The sequence below is a fragment of the Equus asinus genome, chromosome 19, assembly GCF_041296235.1.
Source record: "Equus asinus isolate D_3611 breed Donkey chromosome 19, EquAss-T2T_v2, whole genome shotgun sequence".
Classification (NCBI taxonomy): domain Eukaryota; kingdom Metazoa; phylum Chordata; class Mammalia; order Perissodactyla; family Equidae; genus Equus; species Equus asinus.
The window spans coordinates 1632249-1645468 of NC_091808.1; the positions used below are offsets into that span (position 1 = coordinate 1632249).

At 58.1% G+C, this 13220-nt stretch overlaps 1 protein-coding gene across 2 annotated transcripts in view; it reads right to left on the minus strand.

Moving 5' to 3' along the window:
* CROCC2 (ciliary rootlet coiled-coil, rootletin family member 2) overlaps positions 1-13220 on the minus strand; it is a 77418-nt gene that overhangs the window by 27337 nt on the left and 36861 nt on the right. For both annotated transcript variants that reach the window (XM_070489171.1, XM_070489172.1), the window contains exons 17-21: positions 12087-12214; positions 11403-11572; positions 10572-10748; positions 7256-7369; positions 3319-3462 (exon numbers count right to left, since the gene is read on the minus strand). In XM_070489171.1, coding sequence (XP_070345272.1) covers positions 3319-3462; positions 7256-7369; positions 10572-10748; positions 11403-11572; positions 12087-12214 — 733 coding nt within the window. The remainder of the gene's footprint in view (positions 1-3318; positions 3463-7255; positions 7370-10571; positions 10749-11402; positions 11573-12086; positions 12215-13220) is intronic.

Genomic DNA, 13220 nt, shown 5'->3' on the forward strand with positions numbered 1-13220 from the left:
GGCCTGCTGGCTCTCTGGTTTTGCGAGGCACAAAAGCTGAGCCTGCGCGAAGTATGGGAGGGGGTCAGGGGTCCTATTTGCCCTGGGACACAAGATGCCTCAAGGCCTCAGGGCTCAGCCCCTGCTGGGAGGATCCGGAGGAGGGTGCAGACCTGGGGAGCGGGCAGCCCACCCTCAGCACCCAGGCTCTGGGGTGGAGCGCGCCAGGTGTCAGCCAGGACCCCTGGTCTCCTGCCTCCCAGGCCAGCGCACTGGCCCTGACCAGGCCACTCTGGAGAAGGCTCCATTCCAGCTTGCGTGTCCCTGAGGAGGTGGAAGAAGCCAGCAGGGCCATGCCCAGAGAGGGGAAGCCACAAAAACTCGGAGCAATGTCAAGGCGCTGGTTTGCCAAAAGCAAACCCCACTTTGCTGGCTGTTTCAATGGGACATCATCCAGATCCCTGGCTGGCCTGGCTCCTGCGTCCACCCGCTGTTATTGTTGTTCTGTTTTTGGGAAGGGCCCGAGCCCCCTCCACTCCCTTCCCCACCCCCCACATGTGGAGCCACAGCCGTCCCGAGCATTTTCCGCCAAGCTCAGCAGAAATCCGCCCAGAAGGTCGAGGACCAGCGAAGGGGCTGATCCATCACAGAAGAACTGTTTTCATTTCCCAGGGCAGGGGAGATGAAAACAAGCAAAACAAACGCGGGGGAGGGCCCCCCTCCCGCACCTCCCTATGCCTCATGAGAACAACCATCCCTTTTACAGGAATTTTACAGCCAAATCGCTTAATGTGATTATAATAATTATTTCTTTACTAGCAATTGTATAAACAGCCTCTTTTGAAATCTCCTGCAGGGAGGCGGCTGAGGGCCCTGAAGAGAGGAGGCAGCGGGAGGGGAAGGGGGAGGTGTGGCTGTGGGGCCCTGGCCTGCACGTGTACGTGTTCAAGCGTGTGCATGCACGTGTGAGTGTACACATGTGTACACTTGGTGTGCGTGTGAACACATGTTGTCGTGTGGGGTGTGCATCTGCACGTGTGCTTGTGCAGACGTGGGCACCCGTGTACACTCGGTGTGCGTGTGAACACATGTTGTCGTGTGGGGTGTGCACCTGCACGTGTGCTTGTGCAGACGTGGGCACCCGTGTACACTCGGTGTGCGTGTGAACACACGTGAGCGTGTGGGGTGTGCACCTGCACGTGTGCTTGTGCAGACATGCGGGCACCCGTGTACACTCGGTGTGCGTGTGAACACATGTGAGCGTGTGGGGTGTGCACCTGCACGTGTGCTTGTGCAGACGTGGGCACCCGTGTACACTCGGTGTGCGTGTGAACACATGTGAGCGTGTGGGGTGTGCACCTGCACGTGTGCTTGTGCAGACATGCGGGCACCCGTGTACACTCGGTGTGCGTGTGAACACACGTGAGCGTGTGGGGTGTGCACCTGCACGTGTGCTTGTGCAGACGTGGGCACCCGTGTACACTCGGTGTGCGTGTGAACACATGTGAGCGTGTGGGGTGTGCACCTGCACGTGTGCTTGTGCAGACATGCGGGCACCCGTGTACACTCGGTGTGCGTGTGAACACATGTGAGCGTGTGGGGTGTGCACCTGCACGTGTGCTTGTGCAGACATGCGGGAACCCGTGTACACTCGGTGTGCGTGTGAACACATGTGAGCGTGTGGGGTGTGCACCTGCACGTGTGCTTGTGCAGACATGCGGGAACCCGTGTACACTCGGTGTGCGTGTGAACACACGTGAGCGTGTGGGGTGTGCACCTGCACGTGTGCTTGTGCAGACATGCGGGCACCCGTGTACACTCGGTGTGCGTGTGAACACATGTGTGCTTGTGCAGACGTGGGCACCCGTGTCCGTTCACATGTACGTCTGATGCATGTGTGTGCATGTATGCATGGAGTTGCAGGTGCTGCTTCTTGCACGTTTGTGTGCACTTTACGGTGTCCCTATGTGTTTACGTGCGTGAATGTTGTGTCCACACGTGAGTGCCTGGGGTGTGCATGTGTGTACGTGCATGTGGGCACTGTCACTTTGGGTGCATATGTGTTTGTATGGGTGTGTGGGGTCTCCATGTGCCCAGGGGGTGTATGCGTGCATGTGAGCGTGTGCATGGGTTGAACCATGCATGCACACACATGTGGACCTCAGGCAGGGCTGTGAGAGGCCTGGACGTTCCTCCCGTTTGAAGGCTGTGAACACGTTATGGTATCCATGGCGACCCTGGGCCAGCCTGGCGCCTGGGAGGGTTCTTCTGTGGCGCTTCTCTCTGTGATTGTTCCTCTTCCCCCCCTCAGCCTCCCCATCCCCCCCCACTCTCTTTCTGGGGGCCCCTTCTTCTTTCTGGGGCCCCCTCTCTTTTGTGGGGGCCCCTCTTCAAGACCTGAACTTCTCGCGAAGCCGGTGCTTTTTTCCTTCACCCTGCCAGAACAAATACGCCCCCCAGTCTCCCCAGCTCCTCCCCCTACTGCCCCCAGTTTTAAAATCTCATTTTGCTTCCCCGTGTGGTCGCTGACCGGGCCTGACTTTGAAATCTGTTGAAAGGAGACCTTTCTCTTTGGGGGCCAAAGTAAACAGCCTGTCATGTTAAATCACGCTCCCTTCCTCTCTGGGGCCCATTCTCGGCCTGCCCCTCGGGGGTGCCGGGGAGGGCCGAGCCCCCTCTCACTCGGCCGCTGCCTCGGAGGCCTGGTGCATGAGCGCCGGGTCAGCGCCCGCCTGCCAGCCTTGGCACACGGCCCGGGGAATGCACGAGGCTGCCTTGTCCCCGTGGGCCCCACCTGGGCGCCAGCTTACCCTCCCCCCAACCCAAACCCCCAAGATCTCCTGCCCTCCCCTCTCCCAGGCATCCAAGTCCTGTCAAATCGACCTCAGAAACACCTCCCCAGTCTGCCTGCCTGCTGAGCCCTGGCCCGCCCTAGCTGGGGCCTCTCCTGCTTGCCCTGCCCCAGACTGTCCCCCACCCCAGGACACCATCACGTGGCTCCTGGGGGCCCCTGTGTCAACCTTGGGGCCTCGGCCAGGCCCATGCATGGCTACCCCTGAAAGCCCCGTTCAACCCCTGCACTGCTCCTCCTGCCCCTCGACCCTAGACCCCTCCAGGTGGCCTCACCCACCCCAGTGCCCTGTCCCACGGAGTCCATGCCTCCTGCTGTGTGCTGGCAGCGCACCCCCTCGCCTAGGGTCTTCTCACGGCTTGTAGGATGGAGGGGTCTCTGGGCTGAGAGTCCAGCTTCCCCCTCTGCACCCCCCAGGTCACACCTGGCTCTCAGGAAGGCCTTCTCTCCCCTCTCTCCTGGCACCAGCCCCCGGCACTGCCCCTCACCTCTCTCCCTGAGTTGCTTCGCTCTGCCGCCATCTCCCGGAGACTCTTGCTCAGAGCCGCAGCCTCTGTTTGATGGGCCGAGATGGCGTCCTCAAACTGGGCCTGCAGGGCCTTCAGCTCTGCAGTCGTGGCACTGATGGTGGCCTGTGGGGAGCAGTAAGCTGGCCACGGCATCAAGGGGCCGCCCAAGGCACGGGCAGCTGGCAGTGTGCTCAGGCCCACACCAGCAGCCACTTGCTGTCCTGGGACCAATGGGCTGCTTGCTCAGGCCGCATAAGATGGGCAGGGGCCAGAGCCAGGCCTAGGGGCTCCAGGCTAGGGTCCCCATGCTGTGCTCATCACTGCCAACACCACGCATGCCAGGTCCTGAGGGCACACAGTGGCAAAGGGTGGGGGCAGAGGCCCCAGAGGGGAGCACCCCCCATGGGTAAGGGCTGACCCTGTGCCCCTGAGCCTCTTCTCTGACCCCCAGGCTGCCAGGCCAGGGCAGGCTGAAGAGCAGGGGCCTGGGCGGAGGACTCAAGCACTGACCTTTCCTGCCTAAAACACTGCTGTCGTCCACTCTGCTGAGTGGTAAGGGCCGAGAGTGGCCATCTGGCAAACGAGAAAAGGTCCTGTCTGCAAATGACTCTGGATTTGGGACTCCTTCAGCCTAGCAGTGGGGCCAGTTTTCTCGCCTATGTGCTTGCGGCTGAGCCTCTGCCCTCGCGGGCTTGCTGGGCACAGGAGGAGCACCCCAGGTCCTGTGGCCCCATGGCCTGCGGCATCCGCTGTGGTCAGGGCAAGGAGGTTCGCCCTTCCCAGAAGAGGGGCCTCTGGTCCCCCTCTCTGCGGGCCTGCCCATCAATGTAGGGAGAGAAAGCCCTGACCCAGCTCAGGAGATGTGGCAGTGGCCAGGGAAGGGGACAGCTGGGTCCAAGGATTGGCCCTGTCTGCCTAGTCCAGGAGACCACGGGAACCTCTCGGTCAGCCTGGCCCTTGGTGTCCCGAACTTTGGAACAGGCAGGTGGGATTAGGGGATGCCCATGGTCCCCGCCGGCTCTAAACGTGTGAGTACCCACGTAAGGAAATGCCTAGGACGGCGCCACGGGGTTCTGCCTGCACCCCTCGGGCAGGGCCGTCCCCGCGGGAACCATGCGGCCACGCTCTGGCAGCTTAGACATCCATTCGGGACTTGGCCGCCCCAAATCTTCTTTCCTGTGGCCACAGAGCCCAAGACCCTCCTCCACCACTAACGGACAGGGGCTTGGAGGAGGTGAGGGTCCTCCGGGCCCCAGGCTCGGTGCAGCGTTCTTGCAGTGCCTCATTGTCCATGAACAAGGACGACACCTGACCCAGCCTGACCTCTGCCAGGACCCTCCCCCTCCCCCCCTCCCAGCCCCTGGGTGGTCTAGGCCCTGGGGTGGCGGTTTCCTCAGTGGGCGGAGGATGGAGCTGGTTTTGTGCCCAGGGAGGCATGGGTGCCCATGTCTCCGGGAGACCCCCTACTCCCACCCACTGGGATTCTGCAGGCTGCTGTCCAAGGGCCCTGCTGGGCTGCGGCTCCATCAGGCTGTGCCTCCTGCTCTTGGTGAAGGAACCTTGAGGTCCCTCCTTGTCCCCAGCCCCTGATGTCTCCACTGACAGGCATCACCTTGGGGACTGCCAGGTCATGGCTGTGCCCCAGGACAGCCCCAGTGCAGCGGTGGGTGCCCAGTGCAGCTGGTTGATTGATACACCCCTGCAAGGATGGTGGGCGACAGGGCACAGGCCTGGAGTCCCAGAGACAGCAGTGACTCAGCCCGGATGGCCTCTCCACCCACCGGGGGGCTTCTGATGTCATCCCACAACTGGTGTTCCTTGGCTGGCATTTCTCCCCTCCCTCCCCTCTCAGTGGGTTTTAATTTCCATTTTCCAAGCCGAGGTGGCAAATGAACACTTAATGTGCTCCCTGAAGAGCCCTGCTGGCTGGCAGGCCATCCCCAGTGCAGGGGGAGACTCAGCCAGCGGGAGGGAAGGCTCCCAGGGAGGCCCCCCTGAGAGCAGGGATGTCAGCTCCCAGGGTCTGGGGTGGGGTGGGAGGTGGGGTCTTTTTGGTCCCCTGCTGACAGGGTGGGGCCAAGGGAGCAGCTAAGCAGGGATCTGGAGGAGAGAGGGCACAATGCCACGGGGCCCTCCACACCCCTCCCGGCTGTGCCGCTGGACGGGCTATCGGGCCTTGGGAGTGGGGCTCCAAGGAGCGAGGCTCTTGGGCAAGACTTCCCTGGGTGCCAGCGGCTCCTCCAGGCTGCTCTGCTCAGAGGGACGGGGGATCTGGCCGCCACGTCAGGCAGGAGGGGGCAAGAAGCACCCTGGCAGCCGGCTCCTGATTGCAACACTCTTTTCCACGGCCCAGAGCTCCCTCCCGGGGCCCAGCAGGTCAGAGGGAACCGCCGCCTCCCCGAGGCCCTGCTGTCTCGGCATCCCCGCCCCCAGCCAAGAGGCCTTCTCCTCCCTCCTGCCGCCCTGCTCGGCCCCCTGCAGTCAGCAAGAACTGTTCCCGCTTGCGAGGGGTCATGGAAGGAAGCCCTGGGCCTGGCACGGCAGTCCCTGCGCTCATTCACTGAGTCATTCATTCAACACCAGCGGAGCCGCTAACCCTGTGCCCTGGGGGCTGGAGACACACCAGGGACCAGGGTGGAAAAGGGCCTCCGGGATTAAAATGAAGGCGCAGCACTGTCAGGGAAGGTGAAGACGGCTAGAAGGATGAAGGCAGTGGGCAAAGAAGACCACGTGCTGGCCCAGCTGAATGGCTGTGGCTGGATGGGGTGGAGCACAGGCCGGAGCCCTGGGGAGGGGGGTTGCAGGGTTCTGCCCACCCTTGACCACGCTCCCTGCAGGGTGGGGAGCCGTGCCCCTACGCCACCCCCACTGTGACTCGAGGCTGTTCTCTCCCTGCCCAGGGCACACACCCAGCCTGTCTCCACTCACTGCCAGCCCCACTGGGCAGCCGTTCTGACCCCTCCTCCAGCTCCCTGAGCTCTCCATCTGTGCCCTGCCACCTTGATCTGGTCACCTCCTCCTGGGAGCAGGGCCCTTGTCTCCACGTCACCCACACAGGGCTGGGCATCACTTCATAAGTGGGTCAAGGCCACTCTGCCAGTGACAGGAGTGGGTGCCCAGCCTCCAGGGTCACCCCTCCGCTCCCCAGAGTCCAAGTTGCTGCTGCTGCCCTGCCCCCCATGCATGGCTCCTGGTGAGGAGTCAGGGGCCCCAGGTGACCGCAGCTGGCTGCCCCAAGCACTCTCTGTGCACAAGTGGGCCTCCGCCTGCTGGCCGAGGGCAGGCAGCTGCCTGCTGCGGTCCCCTCCCACCCTGCTCGGGATTCTCTGTGGGTGTCCTTCCCTGTCCGGGTTTGCTGTGGGTAAAATGCCGGCTTCCCCCATTTGCTTTCTCCTTTGGAAGGGACCTCTCCAGAGAGCCAGCCCCAGGGGGCATCGTGCACATTTTTCTGCAGTTATCCTTTATCATGAGCTGCTTAAGGGCACAGACAGGTGAGGCGGGGGCTGGCGGGGCTGGGGGCACAGGCTGAGTTCTGCCCCTTGGGCTGCGCGCTCATGTGCAGCCCCAGGCCCTCCCCTCTCTGGCCTTTGCTCTACCCGAGGGTGAGTGAGAACTGGGCCTATAGAGTGCCCATGCCTGTGGCCTGCCATGGTGGGCAGGACTGGCCCCTGCAGCACTCCACCACCCCCAGCTGTGGTTCACTTGGCTTTCCTTCCTATCAAGACAGTGTCCCCTCCCAGTGGGGGACCCGGAGGTTCCTAGGGGAAACTGAGGCTCAGGGGGGCGAGGACGGAGGGGGATGGTCCCTGAGACGAGGCAGGAAGGGGTGCCTCTGGGGGTCAGCCAGTGCCTGCTGGGCAGTGCAGGCAGCCAGGCTGGGTGCCCAGTCCCTGGTCTAGCGGTGCGCGGGGCTCACCTCGGCTTGCTCCTCCCGGCTCTGGACCTCCTGCTGCAGCCGCTCCAGCTCCCATGTGGCCCTGGAGAGCTCCTCCCGCAGCAGGTTCCTCTCTGCTTCTTTCAGAGACAGGGCCTGGGCGTGACAGGGGTGGGGTGCTTGTGAGAGGGTTAGGGGACTCTTTTAGGAGAGGCTGCCACATGATGCTGGGTGCTAGAGGCGCTGCTTGGAGGCAGCGTATTCCCAGCTCCACATCCCTACTCTGGGGATGCAGCCCAGGGCCCGAGCGGGGGCAGGGGGCCCTTTCACCCTCATCCAACATGGTCCAGCCTCCGAGCCTGAGCTCAGGCAGTTCCCCTACCTGAGGCCCTGCCTTTCCCCTGACCCATCCCCTACCCATCCAACACCAGCTCTCTCAGTGCAGAGCACAGACCACCTCCTCCCTCCCCGGAGCCCCTCATCCCTCCAGGTAACGCTTCCTACAGAGCTCAGAGCAGGAACCAGCAATGGTCCTTAACTTCCAAAACAGCCCCATGTCCCTAAGGGTGAGGGTGCACTTGAGCGCCCAGAGAGCCTGCATTTCGCCCACCAGCCCCCAGAGGGGAGCGAATGCTGCTCTGTGGGCTGGGCTGTGGAAGGGGGAAGGAATTTGGCCCTGTCTATCAAAGTCACAAATGCATATTCTCTGTACGCCCAGGCCCATTGGCAAAGGCAGCCCGGAGACATGCGCGCACGTGTGCGGGACGCCCTACGCCTGGGTCATCAGTTGTGGTTTATAACTTCAGTTAGAACAGCAACAAGACTAGAAACAACCCAGATGTCCACCGATGGGAGGCCAACAAGACCAATGATGATCTGTGCCCCCATTAGGACATTACGCAGCTGTGAAAAAGAATAACCAAGCTCTAAATACACAGATGTGGAAAGACCTCCAAGATACACTGATCCCGAGAAAAGAAAGGCCTAGAGCATCATGTGGACTTTCCACACTCTGTTATAAAGATGGAGGAGTCTTTGTTACTCATGGGCCCATGGGACCAAACCTGAGCTTGTGCTAACGAAGCCACTGTGCCAGCCATGCTGGAAAGATCAACCACGTGTTCAGAGTACTGGGGCTGTGCGTCACGGAGATCGGTCTCTGGAGTGGGGGACTGAGTTCTTCCACATGGCCAGTGATTCCATCAATCATGCCCACATGAGGAAACCCCAATCAGACCCCCGGAGCTTCCCAGTTATGGACACACTGATGAGCTGGGAGGGTGACACACCCTGGTACCATGGGGTGGGATCTCATCCCATGTGTCTCTTTTGCTGGTCCTGATTTGTGTCCTTTGTAATAAAACTGTGATTGTAAGCATAGCACTTTCTGAGTTCTGTGAGTCATTCTAGCAGATGGTTGAAGCTGAGGCGCTGTGAAGGTCTGGCAGGACATTGAGCCATCTCCAGACGTTCCGTGAATACCTTTCCCCTCTCTACCCGACAAGCGCCTGCTCCTTCTTCAAGGCCTCACCCCCCAAATGCTGCCAAGAAAAGCCTTTGCTTCCTCCCCGTCCATGAACAGTGAGGAGGCAGAAGAGGGGAGCAGCTCAGAGCAGGTGCACCATGCAACCCTGGGTGAGGCGCCCCCCACCTGTGAGCCTTAGTTTTCTCTCCAGTAAAATGGGGAAATGCAGAGTCTGACAACAAGCCTTAGTTACTGTAATAACTATAATTACTGTAAAAAATAATCCTGCCACTGTAATCCCTCCCCTGCAATTGCAACTTGTACAGTAGTCCCCCCCTTATCTGTGGTTTTGCTTTTCATAGTTTCAGTTACCCGTGGTCAACCAAGGTCTGAAAATATTAAGTGGAAAATTCCAGATAAACAATTCATAAGTTTTAAATCGCATGCTGTTCTGAGCAGTGTGAGAAAATCTCGAACCATCATGTTCCGTCCTGCCTGGGATGTGAAGCAACCCTCTGTCCAGCAGATCCACACTGTTCGTGCTACCCACCTGTTGTCACTTTGTAGCGGTCTCGGTTACCAGATCGACTGCTGCGGTATCACAGTGCCTGTGTTCAAGTCACCCTCGTTTTACTTAATAATGACCCCAAAGCCAACTATATTAGTAGTTATTGTTATTAATCTCTTACTGTGCCTAATTTATAAATTAAACTTTATCACAGGTATGTATGTACAGGGAAAAACACAGCATACGTAGGGTTCAGTACTATCCACGGTTTCAGGCATCCACTGGGGGTCTTGGAACGTATCCCCATGGATAAGGGAGGACTACTGTGCCAAGTGTACCTATCAGACTGTGAGACAACAAACAGGAATGTGTTCACTTGTCTGTTCCCCTCACTCAGCAGTGAGTGTTTCAGGTGACACTGTATATTGGAAGAGCCTGGACTTGGAGGGTAGTTCTTACACGCCCAATGTCTAGATCCCAACAGCCTGTGGGATGGAAGGATGGTCAGGTGGTTGGCTGATGGTTGGATACATTGATGAACGACTGGCTGGCTAATCAGGTGGATGGATAGATAGTCAGACACGTGAATGGATGGTGGATCTGGATGGACAGCTGAGTGGTAGACAGATAGAAGGATGTTTGAGTAAATGGATGGATGGATGATTGAGTGAATTATTGGATAGATGGATGGTCAGATGACTGGATGGATAGTCATATGGATGGATGGCTGGGTGCATGGATAGTTGCATGGATGTTTAAGCAAATTGATGGAAAGGTGTATGGTCAGGTGGGTGAATGGACAACTGGGTATGTGGACAGATGGCCATGTAGGTGAGTGGACAGCTCAGTGTGTGGATAGGATGGATATTCAAGCGAATGGATGGATGATGGACAAGTGAATGGAGAGACAGTCAAGTGCATGGACAGATGGATGGGTGGACAAGTGAATGGGCAATGGATAGATGGGTGGACGGGTGGATGAATAGATAGATGGATGGACAGATGGATGAATGGGCAGATGGATGGATGGTTGAATTGGTGAGTGAATTGATGGATGGATGGATAGATGGATGATGGATGAGTGGATGGATGGATAGATGAATGATTGATGGGTGGATGGATGGATAGATGGATGATGGATGGGTGGATAGACAGATGGATGTATGGATGGAAGGATGGATGGATGGGTGGGTGGATGGTTGGATTGGTGGATGGATGGATGGGTAGGTGGGTGGATGTCTGTCCACCAGGTCTGCAGTGGAAGACCAAAGCTGCAACAGCAGTGACCTTGAAGGGCTGCCCCCACACAGACCTCTTGCTGGGTCGGAGAAGGCACGGTGAGGTGGATGTGAGCACTCTCCACTGCCTCACAGTCCCTCCATCACCTGTTGCATCTCATGCTCCAGTTGGAGGAGGCTCTCATCTCGCTCGTGCTTCAGGCTCTGAATTTCCTCCTTCAGAACCTCCCTCTTGGCTGCACTTTTCGCCAACAGCTCCTTCTCCTGTTCCAACCGGCGTGCTGCCACCTCCTTCTCCTCTGTCAGAGACAGACTCAGGGTCTCCTGGGCCAAGCCAAAGGGACAGGCTGTGAAGACTGCACAGGCCAGGACACGTGAGACCAGCAGGTGCCCCTGGTCCTGAGTGAGACCTAGTTCACGAGATGCCAGGGCAGGGCAGGTCCCCAGGAATTGTCCAGTCCAACCAGCTGCACACCCCTTGTCTTATACACAGTGACACTGAAGCAAGAGCTGTAAAGGGGCTCTCTGGGCCTCAGCACCCACCACCCCCCATTTATCTAACAGTTCATAAACCTTTCCTGAGCCTCCACAGTACACCAAGCACCAGTGACATGCAAGGTGTGTAAAGACATGTTAACCAAGGCCTGCAGGAGCCTGTGACCCGGGGACGGCTCAGGTGGGTGATGAAGCTCCCTCCAGGTACAGGTCCCAGACTGCAGCCAGGTCTGCTGACATCCAGGGCTGGCCTCTCCGGTGAGGGAGGGGACCCACCCTGCATACCTGCTCCAGGCCCCATGGCCATGGACTGCCCACTTGAACTATGAAAAATCCTCCTCTGGCCCCAGCCTCAGGGTGCTCGGGGCACCTACATCTCCTGGCTGGTCTCCTAGGTCCCCTCCCTCAAGTGTCTGCCGTTCTTTGGGAGACATAGACTCCTGGGAAGCAACAGGGAAGCTGGGTGGCCCCAGGGAAGCAGACCTTCTCCCTCTGGAGCCGTGCCAGGTCTTCACGGTGGGCCAGCGCCTGGCTCTCCAGGGCCAGCTGCATATCCCGCTCCTGCTGTGCCACTTGCCGCTGGAGCCGTCCCACGTCCCACTGCAGCTTTGTCTCCTGGACCTCCCAGGTGCTTTTTAGTTGCTCCATTTCCACTGTGAAGTGACAGGTACATCAGGGGCTGGCCACAGGGCCGCCACATCATGGAACCCCCTGTGGTCCTTGCAAGCTCCCTGTGGAGTGACAGCCACCTGCTCTGAGGAGGCTGCCCGAGCCAGCAGAGACAGAGGACTCTGCAGCCCACTGTAGTGTGTGTGTCCCCAGCCCTCACCCCACACCAGCTGTGGCCAGGCCCAGGGTTGGGCAGCCCACACGTGGTGGGTGGACTGAGCAGGCATGGGAACACGGGATGGGGCAGGGGGCCGCCACACTGACCCTGTGGCCACAGGCTAGTTCTGAGCCTGAGCCTTGGGCAGAGCTGGAGGCAGCCTTGGCAGGTGCCCACCGTTCATGCACAGTGGTGGCATGACCCACTCAGCCACAAGCACTCTCGGCCCATGTCTGTGCCCCTTTAAGAGGCCAGGGAGTAAGTGGGAGCAGCACATCTGGGGCCTGAGCTCCACTGAGCGGCCCTTCCCTTCCGGGGCCGATGCAGGGAGAGAGGAGTACCTTGCAGGGCCTGCCGAGCCAGCCGTGCACTCTGGGCCTCTCCCTCCAGCTGCTCCTGCTGTGACTGCAGCTGCATCGCCAGCTGTTGGGCCTCCAAGAGGCTGCTCTCCAGGGAGTCCCGCTCAGCCCTGCAGAGAACCATCAGACAATGGGCGTGTCACCCAGGCGACTCTGCTGATGGGGGATGGGGCAGAGTCCGTTTGCCAGGTGATGGAGCAGCACCCACCAAGGCCAGGCTGGCAAGTCAGGAGATAAACGAGGACATCTCATTCATTTTAAATCTCTAAAAGCAAATTGGACCCTACACACACAAAAAATGCTTTAGGTGGATTCAAAAGCTAAATGCAAAAACAAGACCAAACAAACAAACAACAACCAAACAACTCAGAACTATAAAAATGGTAGGAAAAAATACAGAAGGGTATTTTATAATTTTCTTAAGCAAGACACAAAAGCCAGAAAACAAAAATAAAGGGGCCAACAGATCTGAATACATTTAAAAAGAGGGAGGGGGAGCTTTTGGGCAGAAAAGATTCCACAAACCAACTTAAAAGAGGAACAGACTTGAAGAATAAAATCTTCACTAAATATACAAAGGGTTAATATCCATCAGATACAAAGAGCTCCTACCAATCAATGACAGAAAGTCAGCTGATCCTACAGAAAAATGAGAAAAATGAGTGTTATTTACAAAGAAAACACAAATGGCAAATAAACATATGAAACTTGCTCAACCTTACTAGTACTCGAGGTGATTCAAATCACAACCATGATCATGCATCAAATTAGCAAAAGTTTAAACTAATAATAATATCCAGTGCTGGCAAGGGAGTGAAGACTGTTTTTTTTGGGGGGGGGGCGAGGTGGCTGGGAAATTTCAAATCAAAGTATGCATATCTTTTGTGTGTGTGTGTGAGGAAGACTGTCACTGAGCTAACATCTGTCCCAATCTTCCTCTATTTTATGTGGGATGCTGCCACAGTGTGGCTTGATGAGTGGTACTAGGTCCATGCCTGGGATCCAAACCTGTGAATCCTGAGCCACTAAAGCAGAGCCATGAATTCAACCACTGCACGACCAGGCCAGCCCCAAAATTGTGCATATCTTTGAGCCAGCAATTCCACTTTAGGAATA